This window comes from Phyllobates terribilis, unplaced genomic scaffold (genome assembly GCF_046119375.1).
Source record: "Phyllobates terribilis strain yellow unplaced genomic scaffold, ASM4611937v1 Scaffold_13__5_contigs__length_258822181, whole genome shotgun sequence".
In the NCBI taxonomy this organism is placed as follows: Eukaryota; Metazoa; Chordata; class Amphibia; order Anura; family Dendrobatidae; genus Phyllobates; species Phyllobates terribilis.
This window is the reverse complement of record NW_027362773.1, coordinates 168228499-168251877: the sequence shown is the minus strand read 5'-3', so window position 1 is coordinate 168251877 and position 23379 is coordinate 168228499. Positions and strand designations below refer to the sequence as shown.

Here is a 23379-nt window from a genome sequence, read left to right as displayed (position 1 = left end):
CCTGTGGCCGTGTCCTCTGCGCCCCCTTCCCTGTGGCCGTGTCCTCTGCTCCCCCCTTCCCTGTGGCCGTGTCCTCTGCTCCCCCCTTCCCTGTGGCCGTGTCCTCTGCTCCCCCCTTCCCTGTGGCTGTGTCCTCTGCTCCCCCCTGCCCTGTGGCTGTGTCCTCTGCCCCCCCCCCCCCCCCCATGGCTGTGTCCTCTGCTCCCCCCTTCCCTGTGACCGTGTCCTCTGCTCCCCCCTTCCCTGTGGCTGTGTCCTCTGCTCCCCCCTTCCCTGTGGCTGTGTCCTCTGCTCCCCCCTTCCCTGTGGCTGTGTCCTCTGCTCCCCCCTTCCCTGTGGCTGTGTCCTCTGCCCCTCCCCTTGGCCGTGTCCTCTGCTCCCCCCTTCCCTGTGGCTGTGTCCTCTGCTCCCCCCTTCCCTGTGGCTGTGTCCTCTGCTCCCCCCTTCCCTGTGGCTGTGTCCTCTGCCCCCCCCCCCCCATGGCTGTGTCCTCTGCTCCCCCCTTCCCTGTGGCTGTGTCCTCTGCCCCCCCATGGCCGTGTCCTCTGCGCCCCCCTTCCCTGTGGCTGTGTCCTCTGCCCCCCCATGGCCGTGTCCTCTGCGCCCCCCTTCCCTGTGGCTGTGTCCTCTGCGCCCCCCTTCCCTGTGGCTGTGTCCTCTGCTCCCCCCTTCCCTGTGGCTGTGTCCTCTGCTCCCCCCTTCCCTGTGGCCGTGTCCTCTGCTCCCCCCTTCCCTGTGGCCGTGTCCTCTGCTCCCCCCTTCCCTGTGGCCGTGTCCTCTGCGCCCCCCTTCCCTGTGGCCGTGTCCTCTGCGCCCCCCTTCCCTGTGGCCGTGTCCTCTGCTCCCCCCTTCCCTGTGGCCGTGTCCTCTGCTCCCCCCTTCCCTGTGGCCGTGTCCTCTGCTCCCCCCTTCCCTGTGGCCGTGTCCTCTGCTCCCCCCTTCCCTGTGGCCGTGTCCTCTGCTCCCCCCTTCCCTGTGGCTGTGCCCTCTGCTCCCCCCTTCCCTGTGGCCGTGTCCTCTGCTCCCCCCTTCCCTGTGGCCGTGTCCTCTGCTCCCCCCTTCCCTGTGGCTGTGTCCTCTGCCCCCCCCCTTGGCCGTGTCCTCTGCTCCCCCCTTCCCTGTGGCTGTGTCCTCTGCTCCCCCCTTCCCTGTGGCTGTGTCCTCTGCTCCCCCCTTCCCTGTGGCTGTGTCCTCTGCCCCCCCCCCCCCCCCCCCCATGGCTGTGTCCTCTGCTCCCCCCTTCCCTGTGGCTGTGTCCTCTGCCCCCCCCATGGCCGTGTCCTCTGCGCCCCCCTTCCCTGTGGCTGTGTCCTCTGCCCCCCCATGGCCGTGTCCTCTGCGCCCCCCTTCCCTGTGGCTGTGTCCTCTGCGCCCCCCTTCCCTGTGGCTGTGTCCTCTGCGCCCCCCTTCCCTGTGGCCGTGTCCTCTGCTCCCCCCTTCCCTGTGGCTGTGTCCTCTGCGCCCCCCTTCCCTGTGGCTGTGTCCTCTGCTCCCCCCTTCCCTGTGGCTGTGTCCTCTGCTCCCCCCTTCCCTGTGGCTGTGTCCTCTGCGCCCCCCTTCCCTGTGGCCGTGTCCTCTGCGCCCCCCTTCCCTGTGGCCGTGTCCTCTGCTCCCCCCTTCCCTGTGGCCGTGTCCTCTGCTCCCCCCTTCCCTGTGGCCGTGTCCTCTGCGCCCCCCTTCCCTGTGGCCGTGTCCTCTGCTCCCCCCTTCCCTGTGGCTGTGTCCTCTGCTCCCCCCTTCCCTGTGGCCGTGTCCTCTGCTCCCCCCTTCCCTGTGGCTGTGTCCTCTGCTCCCCCCTTCCCTGTGGCCGTGTCCTCTGCTCCCCCCTTCCCTGTGGCCGTGTCCTCTGCTCCCCCCTTCCCTGTGGCCGTGTCCTCTGCTCCCCCTTCCCTGTGGCCGTGTCCTCTGCTCCCCCCTTCCCTGTGGCCGTGTCCTCTGCTCCCCCCTTCCCTGTGGCTGTGTCCTCTGCTCCCCCCTTCCCTGTGGCTGTGTCCTCTGCTCCCCCCTTCCCTGTGGCTGTGCCCTCTGCTCCCCCCTTCCCTGTGGCCGTGTCCTCTGCTCCCCCCTTCCCTGTGGCCGTGTCCTCTGCTCCCCCCTTCCCTGTGGCCGTGTCCTCTGCTCCCCCCTTCCCTGTGGCTGTGTCCTCTGCCCCCCCCTTCCCTGTGGCTGTGTCCTCTGCCCCCCCCTTCCCTGTGGCTGTGTCCTCTGCCCCCCCCCCCTTCCCTGTGGCTGTGTCCTCTGCCCCCCCTTCCCTGTGGCCGTGTCCTCTGCCCCCCCCCATTGGCCGTGTCCTCTGCTCCCCCCTTCCCTGTGGCTGTGTCCTCTGCCCCCCCCATGGCCGTGTCCTCTGCTCCCCCCTTCCCTGTGGCTGTGTCCTCTGCCCCCCCCATGGCCGTGTCCTCTGCTCCCCCCTTCCCTGTGGCTGTGTCCTCTGCCCCCCCCTTGGCCGTGTCCTCTGCGCCCCCCTTCCCTGTGGCTGTGTCCTCTGCCCCCCCCCCATGGCCGTGTCCTCTGCTCCCCCCTTCCCTGTGGCTGTGTCCTCTGCCCCCCCCCCATGGCCGTGTCCTCTGCTCCCCCTTTCCCTGTGGCCGTGTCCTCTGCTCCCCCCTTCCCTGTGGCTGTGTCCTCTGCCCCCCCCCTTGGCCGTGTCCTCTGCTCCCCCCTTCCCTGTGGCTGTGTCCTCTGCTCCCCCCTTCCCTGTGGCTGTGTCCTCTGCTCCCCCCTTCCCTGTGGCTGTGTCCTCTGCCCCCCCCCCCCCCATGGCTGTGTCCTCTGCTCCCCCCTTCCCTGTGGCTGTGTCCTCTGCCCCCCCCATGGCCGTGTCCTCTGCGCCCCCCTTCCCTGTGGCTGTGTCCTCTGCCCCCCCATGGCCGTGTCCTCTGCGCCCCCCTTCCCTGTGGCTGTGTCCTCTGCGCCCCCCTTCCCTGTGGCTGTGTCCTCTGCGCCCCCCTTCCCTGTGGCTGTGTCCTCTGCTCCCCCCTTCCCTGTGGCTGTGTCCTCTGCTCCCCCCTTCCCTGTGGCTGTGTCCTCTGCGCCCCCCTTCCCTGTGGCCGTGTCCTCTGCGCCCCCCTTCCCTGTGGCCGTGTCCTCTGCTCCCCCCTTCCCTGTGGCCGTGTCCTCTGCTCCCCCCTTCCCTGTGGCCGTGTCCTCTGCGCCCCCCTTCCCTGTGGCCGTGTCCTCTGCTCCCCCCTTCCCTGTGGCCGTGTCCTCTGCTCCCCCCTTCCCTGTGGCCGTGTCCTCTGCTCCCCCCTTCCCTGTGGCTGTGTCCTCTGCTCCCCCCTTCCCTGTGGCCGTGTCCTCTGCTCCCCCCTTCCCTGTGGCCGTGTCCTCTGCTCCCCCCTTCCCTGTGGCCGTGTCCTCTGCTCCCCCTTCCCTGTGGCCGTGTCCTCTGCTCCCCCCTTCCCTGTGGCTGTGTCCTCTGCTCCCCCCTTCCCTGTGGCTGTGTCCTCTGCTCCCCCCTTCCCTGTGGCTGTGCCCTCTGCTCCCCCCTTCCCTGTGGCTGTGCCCTCTGCTCCCCCCTTCCCTGTGGCCGTGTCCTCTGCTCCCCCCTTCCCTGTGGCCGTGTCCTCTGCTCCCCCCTTCCCTGTGGCTGTGTCCTCTGCCCCCCCCTTCCCTGTGGCTGTGTCCTCTGCCCCCCCCTTCCCTGTGGCTGTGTCCTCTGCCCCCCCCTTCCCTGTGGCTGTGTCCTCTGCCCCCCCCCCTTCCCTGTGGCTGTGTCCTCTGCCCCCCCTTCCCTGTGGCCGTGTCCTCTGCCCCCCCCCATTGGCCGTGTCCTCTGCTCCCCCCTTCCCTGTGGCTGTGTCCTCTGCCCCCCCCATGGCCGTGTCCTCTGCTCCCCCCTTCCCTGTGGCTGTGTCCTCTGCCCCCCCCATGGCCGTGTCCTCTGCTCCCCCCTTCCCTGTGGCTGTGTCCTCTGCCCCCCCCTTGGCCGTGTCCTCTGCGCCCCCCTTCCCTGTGGCTGTGTCCTCTGCCCCCCCCCATGGCCGTGTCCTCTGCTCCCCCCTTCCCTGTGGCTGTGTCCTCTGCCCCCCCCCCATGGCCGTGTCCTCTGCTCCCCCTTTCCCTGTGGCTGTGTCCTCTGCCCCCCCCTTCCCTGTGGCTGTGTCCTCTGCCCCCCCCTTGGCCGTGTCCTCTGCGCCCCCCTTCCCTGTGGCCGTGTCCTCTGCCCCCCCCCCATGGCCGTGTCCTCTGCTCCCCCCTTCCCTGTGGCCGTGTCCTCTGCCCCCCCCCCTTCCCTGTGGCTGTGTCCTCTGCCCCCCCCTTGGCCGTGTCCTCTGCTCCCCCCTTCCCTGTGGCTGTGTCCTCTGCCCCCCCCCTTCCCTGTGGCTGTGTCCTCTGCCCCCCCCTTGGCCGTGTCCTCTGCGCCCCCCCTTCCCTGTGGCCGTGTCCTCTGCGCCCCCCTTCCCTGTGGCCGTGTCCTCTGCGCCCCCCTTCCCTGTGGCCGTGTCCTCTGCGCCCCCCTTCCCTGTGGCCGTGTCCTCTGCTCCCCCTTCCCTGTGGCCGTGTCCTCTGCGCCCCCCTTCCCTGTGGCTGTGTCCTCTGCTCCCCCTTCCCTGTGGCTGTGTCCTCTGCGCCCCCCTTCCCTGTGGCTGTGTCCTCTGCTCCCCCTTCCCTGTGGCTGTGTCCTCTGCTCCCCCCTTCCCTGTGGCTGTGTCCTCTGCTCCCCCCTTCCCTGTGTCCTCTGCCCCCCCCCCCCATGGCTGTGTCCTCTGCTCCCCCCTTCCCTGTGACCGTGTCCTCTGCTCCCCCCCCCCATGGCTGTGTCCTCTGCTCCCCACTTCCCTGTGGCTGTGCCCTTTGCTCCCCCCTTCCCTGTGACCGTGTCCTCTGCTCCCCCCCCCCCCATGGCTGTGTCCTCTGCTCCCCCCTTCCCTGTGGCTGTGTCCTCTGCTCCCCCCTTCCCTGTGGCTGTGTCCTCTGCCCCCCCCCTTGGCCGTGTCCTCTGCTCCCCCCTTCCCTGTGGCTGTGTCCTCTGCCCCCCCCCCCCCCATGGCTGTGTCCTCTGCTCCCCCCTTCCCTGTGACCGTGTCCTCTGCTCCCCCCCCCCATGGCTGTGTCCTCTGCTCCCCCCTTCCCTGTGGCTGTGCCCTCTGCTCCCCCCTTCCCTGTGACCGTGTCCTCTGCTCCCCCCCCCCCTTGGCCGTGTCCTCTGCTCCCCCCCCCCCTTGGCCGTGTCCTCTGCTCCCCCCTTCCCTGTGGCCGTGTCCTCTGCTCCCCCCTTCCCTGTGGCTGTGTCCTCTGCTCTCCCCTTCCCTGTGGCTGTGTCCTCTGCTCTCCCCTTCCCTGTGGCTGTGTCCTCTGCTCTCCCCTTCCCTGTGGCTGTGTCCTCTGCTCTCCCCTTCCCTGTGGCTGTGTCCTCTGCTCCCCCCTTCCCTGTGGCTGTGTCCTCTGCTCCCCCCTTCCCTGTGGCTGTGTCCTCTGCTCCCCCCTTCCCTGTGGCTGTGCCCTCTGCTCCCCCCTTCCCTGTGGCTGTGCCCTCTGCTCCCCCCTTCCCTGTGGCTGTGCCCTCTGCTCCCCCCTTCCCTGTGGCTGTGCCCTCTGCTCCCCCCTTCCCTGTGGCTGTGTCCTCTGCTCCCCCCTTCCCTGTGGCCGTGTCCTCTGCTCCCCCCTTCCCTGTGGCCGTGTCCTCTGCTCCCCCCTTCCCTGTGGCCGTGTCCTCTGCTCCCCCCTTCCCTGTGGCCGTGCCCTCTGCTCCCCCCTTCCCTGTGGCCGTGCCCTCTGCTCCCCCCTTCCCTGTGGCCGTGCCCTCTGCTCCCCCCTTCCCTGTGGCCGTGTCCTCTGCTCCCCCCTTCCCTGTGGCCGTGTCCTCTGCTCCCCCCTTCCCTGTGGCCGTGTCCTCTGCTCCCCCCTTCCCTGTGGCCGTGTCCTCTGCTCCCCCCTTCCCTGTGGCCGTGTCCTCTGCTCCCCCCTTCCCTGTGGCCGTGTCCTCTGCTCCCCCCTTCCCTGTGGCCGTGTCCTCTGCTCCCCCCTTCCCTGTGGCCGTGTCCTCTGCTCCCCCCTTCCCTGTGGCCGTGTCCTCTGCTCCCCCCTTCCCTGTGGCCGTGTCCTCTGCTCCCCCCTTCCCTGTGGCTGTGTCCTCTGCTCCCCCCTTCCCTGTGGCTGTGTCCTCTGCCCCCCCCCCCCCCCATGGCTGTGTCCTCTGCTCCCCCCTTCCCTGTGGCTGTGTCCTCTGCTCCCCCCTTCCCTGTGGCTGTGTCCTCTGCTCCCCCCTTCCCTGTGGCTGTGTCCTCTGCCCCCCCCCCCCCATGGCTGTGTCCTCTGCTCCCCCCTTCCCTGTGGCTGTGTCCTCTGCCCCCCCCCCCCCCCGTGGCCGTGTCCTCTGCTCCCCCCTTCCCCGTGGCCGTGTCCTCTGCTCCCCCCTTCCCTGTGGCTGTGTCCTCTGCTCCCCCCTTCCCTGTGGCTGTGTCCTCTGCTCCCCCCTTCCCTGTGGCTGTGCCCTCTGCTCCCCCCTTCCCTGTGGCTGTGCCCTCTGCTCCCCCCTTCCCTGTGGCTGTGTCCTCTGCTCCCCCCTTCCCTGTGGCCGTGTCCTCTGCTCCCCCCTTCCCTGTGGCCGTGTCCTCTGCTCCCCCCTTCCCTGTGGCCGTGCCCTCTGCTCCCCCCTTCCCTGTGGCCGTGTCCTCTGCTCCCCCCTTCCCTGTGGCCGTGTCCTCTGCTCCCCCCTTCCCTGTGGCCGTGTCCTCTGCTCCCCCCTTCCCTGTGGCCGTGTCCTCTGCTCCCCCCTTCCCTGTGGCCGTGTCCTCTGCTCCCCCCTTCCCTGTGGCCGTGTCCTCTGCTCCCCCCTTCCCTGTGGCCGTGTCCTCTGCTCCCCCCTTCCCTGTGGCCGTGTCCTCTGCTCCCCCCTTCCCTGTGGCCGTGTCCTCTGCTCCCCCCTTCCCTGTGGCCGTGTCCTCTGCTCCCCCCTTCCCTGTGGCCGTGTCCTCTGCTCCCCCCTTCCCTGTGGCCGTGTCCTCTGCTCCCCCCTTCCCTGTGGCCGTGTCCTCTGCTCCCCCCTTCCCTGTGGCCGTGTCCTCTGCTCCCCCCTTCCCTGTGGCCGTGTCCTCTGCTCCCCCCTTCCCTGTGGCCGTGTCCTCTGCTCCCCCCTTCCCTGTGGCCGTGTCCTCTGCTCCCCCCTTCCCTGTGGCCGTGTCCTCTGCTCCCCCCTTCCCTGTGGCCGTGTCCTCTGCTCCCCCCTTCCCTGTGGCCGTGTCCTCTGCCCCCCCCCCCGTGGCTGTGTCCTCTGCTCCCCCCTTCCCTGTGGCTGTGCCCTCTGCTCCCCCCTTCCCTGTGGCCGTGTCCTCTGCTCCCCCCTTCCCTGTGGCCGTGTCCTCTGCTCCCCCCTTCCCTGTGGCCGTGTCCTCTGCTCCCCCCTTCCCTGTGGCCGTGTCCTCTGCTCCCCCCTTCCCTGTGGCCGTGTCCTCTGCTCCCCCCTTCCCTGTGGCCGTGTCCTCTGCTCCCCCCTTCCCTGTGGCCGTGTCCTCTGCTCCCCCCTTCCCTGTGGCCGTGTCCTCTGCTCCCCCCTTCCCTGTGGCCGTGTCCTCTGCTCCCCCCTTCCCTGTGGCTGTGTCCTCTGCTCCCCCCTTCCCTGTGGCCGTGTCCTCTGCTCCCCCCTTCCCTGTGGCTGTGTCCTCTGCCCCCCCCCCCCCCGTGGCCGTGTCCTCTGCTCCCCCCTTCCCCGTGGCCGTGTCCTCTGCTCCCCCCTTCCCTGTGGCTGTGTCCTCTGCTCCCCCCCTTCCCTGTGGCTGTGTCCTCTGCTCCCCCCTTCCCTGTGGCCGTGTCCTCTGCTCCCCCCTTCCCTGTGGCCGTGTCCTCTGCTCCCCCCTTCCCTGTGGCTGTGTCCTCTGCTCCCCCCTTCCCTGTGGCTGTGTCCTCTGCTCCCCCCTTCCCTGTGGCTGTGCCCTCTGCTCCCCCCTTCCCTGTGGCTGTGCCCTCTGCTCCCCCCTTCCCTGTGGCTGTGTCCTCTGCTCCCCCCTTCCCTGTGGCTGTGTCCTCTGCTCCCCCCTTCCCTGTGGCTGTGTCCTCTGCTCCCCCCTTCCCTGTGGCTGTGCCCTCTGCTCCCCCCTTCCCTGTGGCTGTGCCCTCTGCTCCCCCCTTCCCTGTGGCTGTGCCCTCTGCTCCCCCCTTCCCTGTGGCTGTGTCCTCTGCTCCCCCCTTCCCTGTGGCTGTGTCCTCTGCTCCCCCCTTCCCTGTGGCTGTGTCCTCTGCTCCCCCCCCCCCCGTGGCTGTGTCCTCTGCTCCCCCCTTCCCTGTGGCGGTCTCGTCTCTGCTCACTCACTTCCTCGAGTGTTTCTGCAGGTGGATGTGGATAAGGATCGACTGATAAATCTAGAAGAATTCCTGCGAGCGACGGAGAAGAGGGAGTTCCTGGAGCCAGACGGCTGGGAGGTAACATGGTGGTCTCTGTGTGATCGGGGCGATGCTAGGAACAGGCCCATCCCCCCTCCGTATATAGTCAGTGTCATAGGGAAATGAAGAGCCATACAATCTCCAGGAGAAAGCTGGCAGTGTAAACACATGGGAAGAGAATACATTTATGTATAGCTAAGAAGGGAGGAAAAACTCATTAAAATACCCATTGAAGCTAGGGCCTCCTGGTGTAGACAGGTAATTAAAACTGTTATCTCTGCTGGAAATAGTCATGAAGTCCGGAGTTTGTTTAATAAAAGGTGGAGAAATAGACTGTGACAAGAAGCAGCTCGGTCGGTTCACAAGACTTTATTCAGGCACTAGGGCATCGATGGTCAGATAGGAATATTGGGGGCAGTAGCTATGAGATATTCACCGTCATAATGAAGGGAGGGACATGACGCGCTCACACCAGTGTAGGACGACTGCTGGAACCCCTCGGTCTGATAGATGGCGCTGTGCCCGTCTGATGGGATGGGGGGGGGCCTGCGTCCATCTGGTGGGGTGGGGCGGACCTGCGCCCGTCTGATGGGGTGGGGCGGACCTGCGCCCGTCTGATGGGGTGGGGGGCGGGCCTGCGCCCGTCTGATGGGGTGGGGGGGGGCCTGCGCCCGTCTGATGGGGTGGGGGGGGGGCCTGCGCCCGTCTGATGGGGTGGGGGGGGGGGCTGCGCCCGTCTGATGGGGTGGGGGGGGGGCCTGCGCCCGTCTGATTTGGTGGGGGGGGGGCCTGCGCCCGTCTGATGGGGTGGGGGGGGGCCTGCGCCCGTCTGATGGGGTTGGGCGGGCCTGCGCCCGTCTGATGGGGTGGGGGGGGGGCCTGCGCCCGTCTGATGGGGTGGGGCGTTTTCACTGGATTTCTTCCCTCCATAAATCGGCGCCATTTCTGTGCCCAGGTTTAGGAAGATTCTTTTGTTAATCCTTTTAATTCTATGTTCTCTATTGTTTTGTTCCCTTTACAAAAACATACAAAAGATTTTTATAAACCCTGACTATTGTTCTGGATTAAATACATACAATGTAACAGTTCTGTTCCTCTTGCCCTGAGGACGCACGCCGCCTGTACGGTGTACAGCCTACAAAGGATTGCTGGTGGCAGCTAATAGTTATTGTGGAGTTGGCAGCGACTGTACCGAAGTGTGTGTGTGTATTGTAGTGCAGCGGTGTTCACACAGTGCGATTTAACAGGCAGTGACCCAACAATGTGTAGTGGTGTCCAAAGAACACCGCAAGGCAGGATTCAAGTACGGCACAGCAGATGAGAAGACTGAAACAAAACTCCGGCTTTATTATATGCAAAGGAATTATATGCCGGGAGATGAAAATAACAATATTACCGACATGAACAGGAAGATCTAGCTGGAGCGAGTCACAAACTATGCTCCAGCTATGGCAATGAAAGCTCAGAACAAACAGTGCACAACAAGTTTCACAAACTACTCTGAACTAATTCTCTCCATGGCTTTCCACTATTCGGGCCACGCTGCTATGGCGTCCTAGCTACAGAAAACTACACTAAACCCTAACACAGTTCACATTGATGGGTGACTCACGCGTGCGCAGATCAGGTGGGAAAGAGCTGGGTGAATTCACTTGAGTCTTTTCCTTGTATACAGGTTCTCTTTCTTCCAGCCGGCAGGCAAACCTTGCTTCACTCTCACAGAAATGGCTGACACGCTGTATTGTGTGTTGTGTGTTATCTCAGGTCCTCAGTCTCCAGGGAAAATTTTGTTCAAGAAAAGGATACATTTCTCTACTCCTTGACACAGTCCCAAACAAAAATCTTGCTATAGACCGTAATCTTCTCTTTCCATAAATTAACAGTGTCTTCTTTATATTCTCTGCTGATCAGGGAAGCTGACAGTGTCTCCCTGTTACCTCAGACACACACCCATCCACACGAGGTCTCTACTTCCTGGTTCTCCTTTCTCTCCCAGCACATACCAACAACAGCAGAGGGAGGAGACTAGTTCAACAGCAAGGCTCAGAGGGGAGCATGATGCTTTAAAGTCACAGTGTATTAAATGTCCGGTAAGGGCCGATCCCCTACATGCCTCCCTACTTAAAGATGGCCGTCCTCGGCCTCACTGAATAGCTCTGAAAGAAATAAAGGCTTCATGCAGCGGTATACATCACAGGACCACTTTGATCACAATACATATGAGTGGACCAAATAAACTGATCAGCATTGTACCTTTTTTGTGGAATCCCTTCATTAGGCCTACTGGATCTCCGGAGATCTTGACTGTCCTCCATAGGCATAACGGCCGTGTGACTGTCTTCTTCAACTATAGGTTCGACTGGAGCCATGGTTTCCGCGTCTCCGCGAACTGGCAATGCACCCGTGTCTGGAATGTCAACTCCCACTGACTGGGGACCTTCTGCTGACTCAGGAACGGTCCACCAGTCTTCAACAAAGTCACTGTCAGAGAAAACTGGTCTTGGTGAAGGAGCAGGAGGAGTAACTCTTGGGACAGGTGTAAGATCCTCAGAGCAGCATGGTCGTAACATATTCCTATGTAGGGTTCTCCGACCAGACTCCTCATTTTCAGCTTGCACTTCGTACGCTGGACCGTTGGGATACACTCTCTTGATCACTATGTATGGTTGTACCTCCCAACGTCCGCTCCGCTTCCTTTGGGGCGTTTTTCCCGCACCAGCCCTCAGTCTCCAGGCTGGAGCGGAACTTCCTGAATTGGCGTTTGACCGCTGTGCGCCATTTCCTGTAACCGCTGGCCTGCTAGCCGGCGGATGGTCTGAAGTCGTCGCCAATACTCTTTCACCCAGGAGGTGGTAGATCGTTCGAATAGATCCTCTGGCTGTTCCAGATTTAGCTCGATGATTTCTCGGCCGGCTCTACCAAACAGTAGCGTGTATGGGATATAACCTGTGGTGGTGTGGACCCGATTGCTATAGGTCCAGACTATTTCGGGTACATAGTCAGGCCAATGCGTCTTCTTGTCTTCTTCTAATGTCCTCAACCTTTGAAGCAGAGTTAGATTAAAGCGCTAACAGGCCCCATTTGCTTGGGGGTGAGATGGGGTTGTTCGGGACCTTTCAATGCCGTACAGTTCCTCCATCACTTTACCCTGAAAACATGCTCCTTGATCTGAATGAATCCGCTTCGGACACCCATAGACCGTGTCAGTGATTCCAAACAGGGACGACACCGGAGAGATCACGCGATATCTCACCGTGCCGTCACGCTGTCAGTATTTCGTCCAGAATCGCGACCTGAAAATGGCTGTCCACCAGCGTTCACCATCCAACCTGACGGAACTGGAGAGGATCAACTGCAAGGAAGAATGGCCGAGGATCCCCAAATCCAGGTGTGAAAAAACATTCCTAAGAAGACTATACTAGCTCAAAAGGGGGCTTCTACTCAATACTGAGCAAAGGGTCTGAAGACTTATGACCATGTGATATTTTAGTTTTTCTTTTTTAAGAAATTTGCAAAAATGTCTACATTTCTGTTTTTTTCAGCCAAGATGGGGTACGGAGTGTACTGTAAGGAGAAAAAAATGAACTTTTTAGAATTTGCCAAATGGCTGCAATGAAACAAAGAGTGTAAAAGGGGTCTGAATACTTTCCGTGCCCACTGTGTATATACAAGGATGTTACAAAGGAGACATTAAAATACATAAGCAGTTACATAAAATAAACAGGATAAAAGAAGACAACTTACTCTACAAAGATTGCTGTGATGATTCAATATAGGTGGAGGAGGGGCTCTCCAGTTGATTTGAGCGTTATCGAACGCGACCCGTTGCTTATAGTCCTTATACCCCCCTGGCAATAAGTGAGTCTGTAATGTTCATGAGTTCTCTTATACCTAAGGGGAGATTTACCCACACACCCCATGTGGTGACAGCATGTGGGCCGTTCTCCAGCCTGTACATTTTTATTAAAAACGCTAACTCCTGCAATAACTCATCGCTCGTTGATCGCAGAAGCGTGCAAACTACGCCATTTTTCCAGTTATGATTTTACCTTCATTTAGAGACCACACATCGCATAGCTGCAGTCTGCTATTCTGGTGTTTTTGCGCTACCGCTCCCTGATTGTGCTTATAGCAAAGGGAAAACTATGGATGCATTCCTGGGCTGTTGCTATCACTAAAAATATGGGTCCCGTTATTGTCAAACGCATGGAACTTACAATATTTCATATTTCGTTTTGGAGTCGGAGCATCTGGAAATTTCTGTCTTAAGCTTGGGAAACCAGCTTTTCCCAGTTACAAGCAAATTAGTACAATCCTGCCACTAATTACCCCCTGCGTCTTTCAGGGACAAGATCTTCGCATTCTAAGTAGCTTGGTGGCACCTCTTGGCTGCCATATGTTTGTGTAAGGCCTTCTGGCTGTGGGTGATAATTTGCAGGAAGACACTGTAGATTGTCATCTCTGGACTGTCAGCTCTCAAAAGATGGAGAAGGGAGGAGGTGAAGAGAGGTTTGAGAGGAATGGTAAATATCTGTGTCAGGGAAATTTGGAAGAACATTTTCAATATTCCTCAATATTTCCCTGACGGACCGGATGATGTCTTGACAGACAGCTCGCGCAGCAGACTCAGCCGTCTGGTCCCGAGTCGGGGTGACCACCGCAAACTTAGAGAAGTGGTCGGTCATTACCAGGCAGTACTGTGGGCCTCTAGTCGATTGTCCCACGAGGAGGTAATCTGTCATCAATACTTCAAGTGGCTCTTTGGTCAGTATAGTCTGTATGGGTGCCCTCTGTTCTGTGCTTTTGGTGAGGTCACACATTCGACACCGTCGGCACACTTCTTCAACCGTCTCCTCCAGCCGGGGGCAATATACATAAAGCTGCAGTCACTTGTAAGTTTTTTCCGGGCCTAAGTGAGCTCCAAACTCATGAGTTTCTTTGGCAATTTCTCGTGCCACTTTTTCAGGGACTACTACTTGCCATCTCGCCTTTAAATCAGCAGGCTGTTGCCACTTGCGGTATAGAACGGCTTCTTGAACTTTCAATCTATCCCACTGGCGTATCACTAACTTCATTTCGAGATCTAGGGCAGCTCTTTCTTCCTTGTCTGGCCATTTTCCTTGGAATACCCAGCTTTTCACTTGCTGCAACCCTGCATCCTCCTCTTGGATCCGACCCCATTCTTCGTTGGTCCTTCCCAGTGATTTGGGTAGAGGTTGAGCCTCCCCACTTGACTGTGCCGCTACTGCGATGGGTGTGAATTTGCGGAAATCTGGGATGTCCTCTTCTTCTAGGTGCTTATCACGGTCTTCTCCCGGAGTCTCGAAGGTTACTCTTGACAATTCATCCGCATTGGTATTCTCCGTGGCAGAGCGGTAGCGAATCGAGAAGTCATATTTTGCGAGACGGGCAACCCAACGCTGCTCCATGACCCCCAGCTTGGCACTGTCCAGATGGGCCAACAGACTTGGATCTTAGCTCCCCTTAGGTACTCTGTGAATTTCTCCGTCATGGCCCATACTAGGGCGAGGAGTTCCACTCCGTATCCCTCAAGGACCTACTGGCATAAGCGATGACTCTTTCATGCCTGTCTTGAATCTGTGAGGACTGTTCCTAGTCCATGAAGACTGCCATCCATGTATAAGAGGAACGGCCAGTCGAAAATTGCTTAGGCTAAGATGGGGGCTGATGTGACGGTGTCTTTCAGTGTCTGGAAGGCCTCCTCCTGTTTCCGTTCCCAGGGTATACCTTGGTTTCTTGGTCACCCAACAGTCCCTCGCAACAGCTCATGCAGCGGGCCTGCTATTTTCGCATAGTCTTTGATGAACCGCCAATAGTACCCGGTCAATCCAAGGAAGGCCTTTACCTCCCGTAGGGTTCGAGGTGCTGGCCATTGCTGCATCAGCAGAAACTTTAGCTTGGGAAGTCAAGACTCCATCCTGGGACACCATGTGGCCCAGGTACTCTATCTCTTTCTTGAAAAGATGACACTTCTTCAGCTTTATCTTCAGGCCATGGGTCCGCAATCGTCCGAGCACCTGCCCGAGTGTCCAAATGTTCTTGAAAAGTAGCAGAGTAAACGATGATATCATCCAGGTATATTAGAGTAGCTTCAAAGTTTAGGTCACCTAAACACTTCTCCATCAACCGCTGGAACGTCCCCGGCGGGTTGGATAATCCGAACGGCATTCTATTAAATTCAAACAGTCCCATAGGGAGTATGAACGCTGTCTTTCCCTTGTCCTTTTCTGCCACTGGTACTTGCCAGAATCCAGGGTAGAGAAGTATTTAGCTTTTCCTAGGGCCGTCAAAGACTCTTTGATACGGGGCAGGGGGTATGAATTTCGCACGGTACACGCGTTCAATCGCCTGTAGTCCACGCAGAAACGGAGGGTCCCGTCCTTCTTCTTGACAAGCACCACTGGTGCTGCCCATGGGCCCTGACTACTCTGCACCACTCCCGAATCCAACATCTGTTTCAGCAGGGACTTACCCCCTAAGCTTTACCAAGAGGTTATCTGTCGATATCTTTATCGAATCGGAGGAGTGTCCCCCGTCGGTATTTCATAGGTGATGGCGTCCGTGCAGCCAAAGTCATCAGCGTGATGGGCGAACGCGGCCTGATTCTCCCACAGCATTGCTTCCACTGCTTCTATCTGATCTGAATTGAGGGCTTTCACATCCACCTCCATAGGAGTCAGGAGGGCTCGCCTATTCTATTCTGGAGTCTGTGCCCCCTTTTCTTCGGCTGTGACAGCCAGAGTCCAGACTGCATCATCTACTGGGGCCAGGGTAATTTCTCTCGGACTCAACACTTCACTTCGATGTAGGTACACCCGAGCCAGCTCCACTCTCGAGAGTAAATGGACTTCTCTCTGCCCCATATTCACGACTCGGATGGGTACTCTCCCTTCCCCGACCACTGCCAGTGTCCAGGCCACCAGGACATTCTGGTCTATTTCACCTAGGCCACTGGTTCAATAGCCACCTCCATACCTTCAAGGTTGCGGAAAGTCCCCACAGGCAGTGGGAGAATGGTCTCCTGACCAGGAGGGAGGGTGAGGGATGCCCTTCCTGGCACTCGGATAATTCCCACAGACTGGTGTATCTGGACGCTCTTCTAAGTCCCACAAACGCGGATCAGCCGTTTAAACGCTTTCTGAGTGGGCTTGTGCGGGGTGGTCTGTTTCCAGTAGCCAGGCCCCCATTTACACTGTGTGCAGAATTATTAGGCAAGTTGTATTTTAGAGGATTATTTTCATTATTGATCAACAACTATGTTCTCAATCAACCCAAAAGACTCATAAATATCCAAGCTTAATATTTTTGGAAGTTGGAGTGGGATTTTTTTTAGATTTGGCTATCTTAGGAGGATATCTGTTTGTGCAGGTAACTATTACTGTGCTAAATTATTAGGCAACTTAATAAAAAACCAAATATAATCCCATCTCACTTTTTTATTTTCACCAGGTAAACCAATATCAGTGCACAAAATTTAGAAATAAACATTTCTGACATGCAAAAACAAAAAAAATAGTGATGAATATAGCCACCTTTCTTTATGATGACACTCAACAGCCTTCCATCCATAGATTCTATCAGTTACTTGATCTGTTTTCCATCAACATTGCGTAGAGCAGCCACCACAGCCTCCCAGACACTGTTCCGAGAGGTGTACTGTTTTCCCTCCCTGTAGATCTCATCACAGCCTCCCAGACACTGCTCCGAGAGGTGTACTGTTTTCCCTCCCTGTAGATCTCACATTTTATGATGGACCACAGGTTCTCTATGGGGTTCAGATCAGGTGAACAAGGGGGCCATGTCATTATTTTTTCTTCTTTTAGACCTTTACTGGCCAGCCACGCTGTGGAGTAGTTGGATGCATGTGATGGAGCATTGTCCTGCATGAAAATCATGTTTTTCTTGAACGATACCGACGTCTTCCTGTACCACTGCTTGAAGAAGTTGTCTTCCAGAAACTGGCAGTAGGTCTGGGAGTTGAGCTTCACTCCATCCTCAACCCGAAAAGGTCCCACAAGTTCATCTTTGATGATCCCAGCCCATACCAGTACCCCACCTCCACCTTGCTGGCGTCTGAGTCGGAGTGGAGCTCTCTGCCCTTTACTGATCCAGGCTCTGGCCCATCCATCTGGCCCATCAAGAGTCACGCTCATTTCATCAGTCCATAAAACCTTTGAAAAATCAGTCTTAAGATATTTCTTGGCCCATTCTTGACGTTTTATCTTATGTTTCTTGCTCATAGGTGGTCGTTTTTCAGCCTTCCTTACCTTGGCCATGTCCCTGAGTATCGCACACCTTGTGCTTTTTGATACTCCAGTAACGTTGCAGCTCTGAAATATGGTAAAACTGGTGGTGAATGGCATCTTGGCAGCTTCACGCTTGATTTTCCTCAATTCATGAGCAGTTATTTTGCGCCTTTTTTGGCCAGCACGCTTCTTGCGACCCTGTTGGCTATTTGCCATGAAACGCTTGATAGTTCGGTGATCACGCTTCAAAAGTTTGGAAATTTTAAGACTGCTGCGTCCCTCTGCAAGACAGCTCACAATTTTGGACTTTTCAGAGCCGTCATATCTCTCTTCTGACCCATTTTGCCAAAGGAAAGGAAGTTGCCTAATAATTAAGCCCACCTTATATAGGGTGTTGATGTCATTAGTCAACACCCCTCCTCATTACAGAGATGCACATCACCAGATTTACTTCATTGGTAGTTGGCTCTCAGACTATGCAGCTTGGAGTAGGACGACATGTAGAAAAAGTATCATGTGATCAAAATACTCATTTGCCTAATAATTCGTCACGCGGTGTAGTGAACATGATCTGATCTAACGCCTGCAGAATATTCATACCCATTCTCACCGGTACATCTTCTTTGATGGATGGGACAGCCTGCAACCAGATGTTCAGAATTGTGCTGGGTGCTTTGTCCTTCTACCCCACCCTCATTACACCCCACTACTGCAGGGGCTGGAAGTTTAACAGCGGCACTGGACATCCCTGCAAATCACTCCGACTTTCTCTAGCGAAGTGTCGTTCACTTCCGCATCGCCAGCACTGTGCAACCTGACGTCCCTCTCTTCATCCGCGTGTGGGAGTTGCCCTTGACATCCAACCGGCTGGCCGCAGTGAAGGACGCTGGGGCCTCGGGTAGATTAGCTCAGGCCGGGGGACCGCTGGTGGATGATATTGAGGACTTTGGTAACACGGCCACCCCGCAGACGTTGTAGGCAGGTGACCGTAAGGGTTCAACGGACCAATGTAGGGAGGTCTAGGTTCAGGGACCTGAGGGAAGGTCTGATGAGGATCTGCTAAAGCCGGGTTTGTTACCTCAGCGGCAGAGCTGGCTCCCATCCTCTTTTTCCATTAGTGTCAGTTTTTCTTGCACCGTGTTAGCCAGTAGATAGAAAAATATTTTTCTATCTACCAAAAAAAAAGCTATTCAGGATTTTGTGGTATACTATGCCTGATGAAGAGACCTGAGTAGTCTCGAAAGCTTGCAATTTGTTACCATCTTTTCAGTCCTCAACCACTGAGGACTCTCAAATCTAAAAAAAAGTTTTTCTTGCATAACATTCAGGGAACTCTGCAGGTCCTGCACTACCCTGAACAGAGTCTCTTCATTCCCTCTGCCCCCGACAGTCGTTGCAGCCGGAGTACGCACCACTCCGGAGGCACAGCTGTCTTCCTTACTTCGGGCCACCGCTTCTGCTAATATTTGCCGAAAACTTAAGGCCGAATGCACTCTCACTCGCTCACGCAGAATCTGTCTCGGGGAAGTACTGTAGAGTCCAAGAATAAATTGTTCTGGTAGTATCCGGTCTACAGATCCCAAGCCGCCTACTCCGTCTGCCTCCTTCTTTTGTACCTCTGCAAGTACATCCTGCAACGCTGTGGTGTATTGGGAGGCTCCCTCCTCTTCCCGCTGCAATCAATATAAGAATTTTGCCCAGAGATGCCCCGCACTAGCCGTTTCACCGTATATCTCTTCCAGAAACTTCACCATCTCCTCTAAGGTGCTACATGTGGTTCCCGGTTGCAAGAAAACATTTCTGCGCGCCTCTCCCTCCAGGGCTACCAGAGCAATTTCAACTTATAGTTCTGGGCTGACATTATAAATCTTGGCAGCCCATAGGGAGGGCCCTTGCAGGGGTGCAACCTTTACCTGTGGTACTCACATTAGCCACATTGCTGTCTGCCATCACCATCTCTGTAACCGTACCCTGCCCGCGGCGCCACTTGTAGCGGTGCCCAAAGAACACCACAAGGCAGGATTCAAGTACGGCACAGCAGATGAGAAGACTGAAACAAAACTCCGGCTTTATTATATACAAAGGAATTATATGCCGGGAGATCATAGCGATATTACCAACATGAACAGGAAGATCTAGCTGGAGCGAGTCACAAACTATGCTCCAGCTATGGCAATGAAAGCTCAGAACAAACAGTGCACAACAAGTTTCACAACTACTCTGAGCTAATTCTCTCCATGGCTTTCCGCTATTCGGGCCACGCTGCTACAGTGTCCTAGCTACAGAAAACTACACTAAACCCTAACACAGTTCACATCGATGGGTCACTCACGAGTGCGCAGATTAGGCATAGAAATATCTGTGCGGACAAGTCCCTGGTCCTTCTCCAGGACAGGCTGCATTTCAAGCTGCACTTGGCAAATTAAAAGGTCCCGATTCGGGCAGAAAATATACAAATTGTGTGACCGCAACTTTTTCATACACCTTGAACTTGTGTGTGGCCAGACACCCAGATTGTTCCTCCCCAATGCCCCCTCACTGGACATAGCTGGGAAAATCATCAAGCGAGGCCACAGAATAACCCCGCTCACAAGTGCCACCGACAGCCGAAAAAGGCCGACCCCAAAAGAGATGCCGGGTGTTACCCAGATGGGGGAAACCAGTCCGCAGTGTGACCCGGGTCCTGATTGGTAGCAGAAACCTTCCCTAATGCTGAGGACAAACATCCCTGGAATAACTGGATTTAGTTTTGTTTTCACCCTTGTCACCTTCTGCCATTTTCTCTCTATTCACTAACCTTTCTAAGGTGCCGTGTTATAGACATGGCGGATACCAAGTACACCAGCTGTTCCTGCTCCATAAAGAATCAGCTTTCTTACTATTTTATTTGGGTATTATAAAACCTGTTATACCGGCAAAACTGCCCACGTGTACTGTGGCATATTGCAGCTTTATACCGCCCTGCTCCTGGTTATTGGCACCATGAAGTGTAAGGACATAATGTGGAATATCTCTAGTGAAACAGTTTTTTTGTACAAAAGAGCAAATGATGAACAATAATTTAAAACTAAAAAAATGGGAGGAAAATATAGAAAACCCTAAAGCTGCTGTCACTGGTGTCGGCGCCTTTACATTAATTTAATATGGAAACACATTTTGTCTCGCCTGTGGTAAATCACAAAGGAGGTTCACCTGTGATTAATTGTCGGTGCCCATGTGACATGAATTAGCCAATGAATGATGACTTCTGTGTTTTAAAAAGACACATGGTAGGCCCTGTTCCTTTGTCACAATGGTGAAGACAAAGGAGCTGTCTTGAGGACATCAGAACTGCTATTATTAGCAAACTCAAGACTTCCAAAGGGTATAAGGCCATCTTCAGAGACCTTGGTATCCCAGTTTCAACTGCGCAATGTTATTAAGAAGTTTCCCAAGCATGGAGCCATCAACAACCTCCCTGGACGTGGGGGAAAGAGGAAAATTGACAAGAGATGTCTTCAAAGTTTGGTGCGAATGGTGGAAAAAACACCACGTCAAACATACAAAGACCTGAAGGTCAACCTAGAACAGCCTGGAGTCATGGTTTCAACAAGTACCATACGCAAAACACTAAACCAAGCAGAGCTTTATGGGCGAAAGCCAAGGAAGAAACCATTGCTGAAGAAAAGACATAAAAAGGAACAACTGATCTTTGCCAAAGAGAACCTTGACAAACCACAATACTTCTGGGAAAATGTTCTGTGGACAGAGGAAACAAAAATAGAGCTTTATGGCAAAGCAAAGCAACAGTTTGTTTGTTTATAGATGGCAAATTGAAGCTTCTAAGGAAAAGAACACCTTACCAACAGTTAAGCATGGTGGAGGATCCATAATGCTGTGGGGTTGCTTTGCTGTGTCCGGCACTGGAGGCCTTGACCGTATCACAGGAATCATGAAACCATTATTTTAATTTACTGAGATAATGACTTGTGTTTTCATTGGCTGTAAGCCATAAACATTAACAGAAATAAACCAGTGAGATAGATCCCTCTGTGTGTAATGACTCTATATAATAGATCGCTCTGTGTGTAATGACTCTACATAATAGATCCCTCTGTGTGTAATGACTCTACATAATAGATCCCTCTGCGTGTAATGACTCTATATAATAGATTCCTCTGTGTGTAATGACTCTATATAATAGATCCCTCTGCGTGTAATGACTCTATATAATAGATCCCTCTGCGTGTAATGACTCTATATAATAGATCCCTCTGTGTGTAATGACTCTATATAATAGATCCCTCTGTGTGTAATGACTCTATATAATAGATCCCTCTGTGTGTAATGGCTCTATATAATAGATCACTCTGTGTGTAATGACTCTATATAATAGATCCCTCTGTGTGTAATGGCTCTATATAATAGATCACTCTGTGTGTAATGACTCTATATAATAGATCCCTCTGCGTGTAATGACTCTATATAATAGATCCCTCTGCGTGTAATGACTCTATGTAATAGATCCCTCTGCGTGTAATGACTCTATATAATAGATCCCTCTGCGTGTAATGACTCTATATAATAGATCCCTCTGCGTGTAATGACTCTGTATAATAGATCCCTCTGCGTGTAATGACTCTGTATAATAGATCCCTCTGCGTGTAATGACTCTATATAATAGATCCCTCTGCGTGTAATGACTCTATATAATAGATCCCTCTGTGTGTAATGACTCTATATAATAGATCCCTCTGTGTGTAATGACTCTATATAATAGATCCCTCTGTGTGTAATGACTATATAATAGATCCCTCTGCGTGTAATGACTCTATATAATAGATCCCCCTGCGTGTAATGACTATATAATAGATCCCTCTGCGTGTAATGACTCTATATAATAGATCCCTCTGCGTGTAATGACTCTATATAATAGATCCCTCTGTGTGTAATAACTATATAATAGATCCCTCTGTGTGTAATGACTCTATATAATAGATCCCTCTGTGTGTAATGACTCTATATAATAGATCCCTCTGTGTGTAATGACTTTATATAATAGATCCCTCTGCGTGTAATGACTCTATATAATAGATCCCTCTGCGTGTAATGACTCTATATAATAGATCCCTCTGCGTGTAATGACTCTGTATAATAGATCCCCCTGTCTGTAATGACTCTATATAATAGATCCCTCTGTGTGTAATGACTCTATATAATAGATCCCTCTGTGTGTAATGACTCTATATAATAGATCCCTCTGCGTGTAATGACTCTATATAATAGATCCCTCTGCATGTAATGACTCTATATAATAGATCCCTCTGCGTGTAATGACTCTGTATAATCCCTCTGTGTGTAATGACTCTGTATAATAGATCCCTCTGTGTGTAATGACTCTGTATAATAGATCCCTCTGTGTGTAATGACTCTGTATAATAGATCCCTCTGTGTGTAATGACTCTATATAATAGATCCCTCTGTGTGTAATGACTCTATATAATAGATCCCTCTGTGTGTAATGACTCTATATAATAGATCCCTCTGCGTGTAATGACTCTATGTAATAGATCCCCCTGCGTGTAATGACTCTATATAATAGATCCCTCTGCGTGTAATGACTCTATATAATAGATCCCTCTGCGTGTAATGACTCTATATAATAGATCCCTCTGTGTGTAATAACTATATAATAGATCCCTCTGTGTGTAATGACTCTATATAATAGATCCCTCTGTGTGTAATGACTTTATATAATAGATCCCTCTGTGTAATGACTCTATATAATAGATCCCTCTGTGTGTAATGACTCTATATAATAGATCCCTCTGTGTGTAATGACTCTATATAATAGATCCCTCTGTGTGTAATGACTCTATATAATAGATCCCTCTGTGTGTAATGACTCTATATAATAGATCCCTCTGTGTGTAATGACTATATAATAGATCCCTCTGCGTGTAATGACTCTATATAATAGATCCCTCTGTGTGTAATGACTCTATATAATAGATCCCTCTGTGTGTAATGACTCTATATAATAGATCCCTCTGTGTGTAATGACTCTATATAATAGATCCCTCTGTGTGTAATGACTCTGTATAATAGATCCCTCTGTGTGTAATGACTCTATATAATAGATCCCTCTGCGTGTAATGACTCTGTATAATAGATCCCTCTGTCTGTAATGACTCTGTATAATAGATCCCTCTGTGTGTAATGACTCTATATAATAGATCCCTCTGCGTGTAATGACTCTATATAATAGATCCCTCTGTGTGTAATGACTCTATATAATAGATCCCTCTGTGTGTAATGACTATATAATAGATCCCTCTGTGTGTAATGACTCTATATAATAGATCCCTCTGCGTGTAATGACTATATAATAGATCCCTCTGCGTGTAATGACTCTATATAATAGATCCCTCTGCGTGTAATGACTCTATATAATAGATCCCTCTGCGTGTAATGACTCTATATAATAGATCCCTCTGCGTGTAATGACTCTGTATAATAGATCCCTCTGCGTGTAATGACTCTGTATAATAGATCCCTCTGTGTGTAATGACTCTATATAATAGATCCCTCTGCGTGTAATGACTCTGTATAATAGATCCCTCTGCGTGTAATGACTCTATATAATAGATCCCTCTGTGTGTAATGACTCTATATAATAGATCCCTCTGCGTGTAATGACTCTATATAATAGATCCCTCTGCGTGTAATGACTCTATATAATAGATCCCTCTGCGTGTAATGACTCTGTATAATAGATCCCTCTGTGTGTAATGACTCTATATAATAGATC

The 23379-nt window shown here is 54.3% G+C and overlaps 1 protein-coding gene across 1 annotated transcript in view; it reads left to right on the top strand.

Moving 5' to 3' along the window:
• NUCB2 (nucleobindin 2) overlaps positions 1 to 23379 on the top strand; it is a 68524-nt gene that overhangs the window by 34539 nt on the left and 10606 nt on the right. Inside the window, 1 exon segment of the mRNA XM_073659043.1 lies at positions 8272 to 8361. Within this exon segment, the coding sequence (XP_073515144.1) occupies positions 8272 to 8361 (90 nt within the window).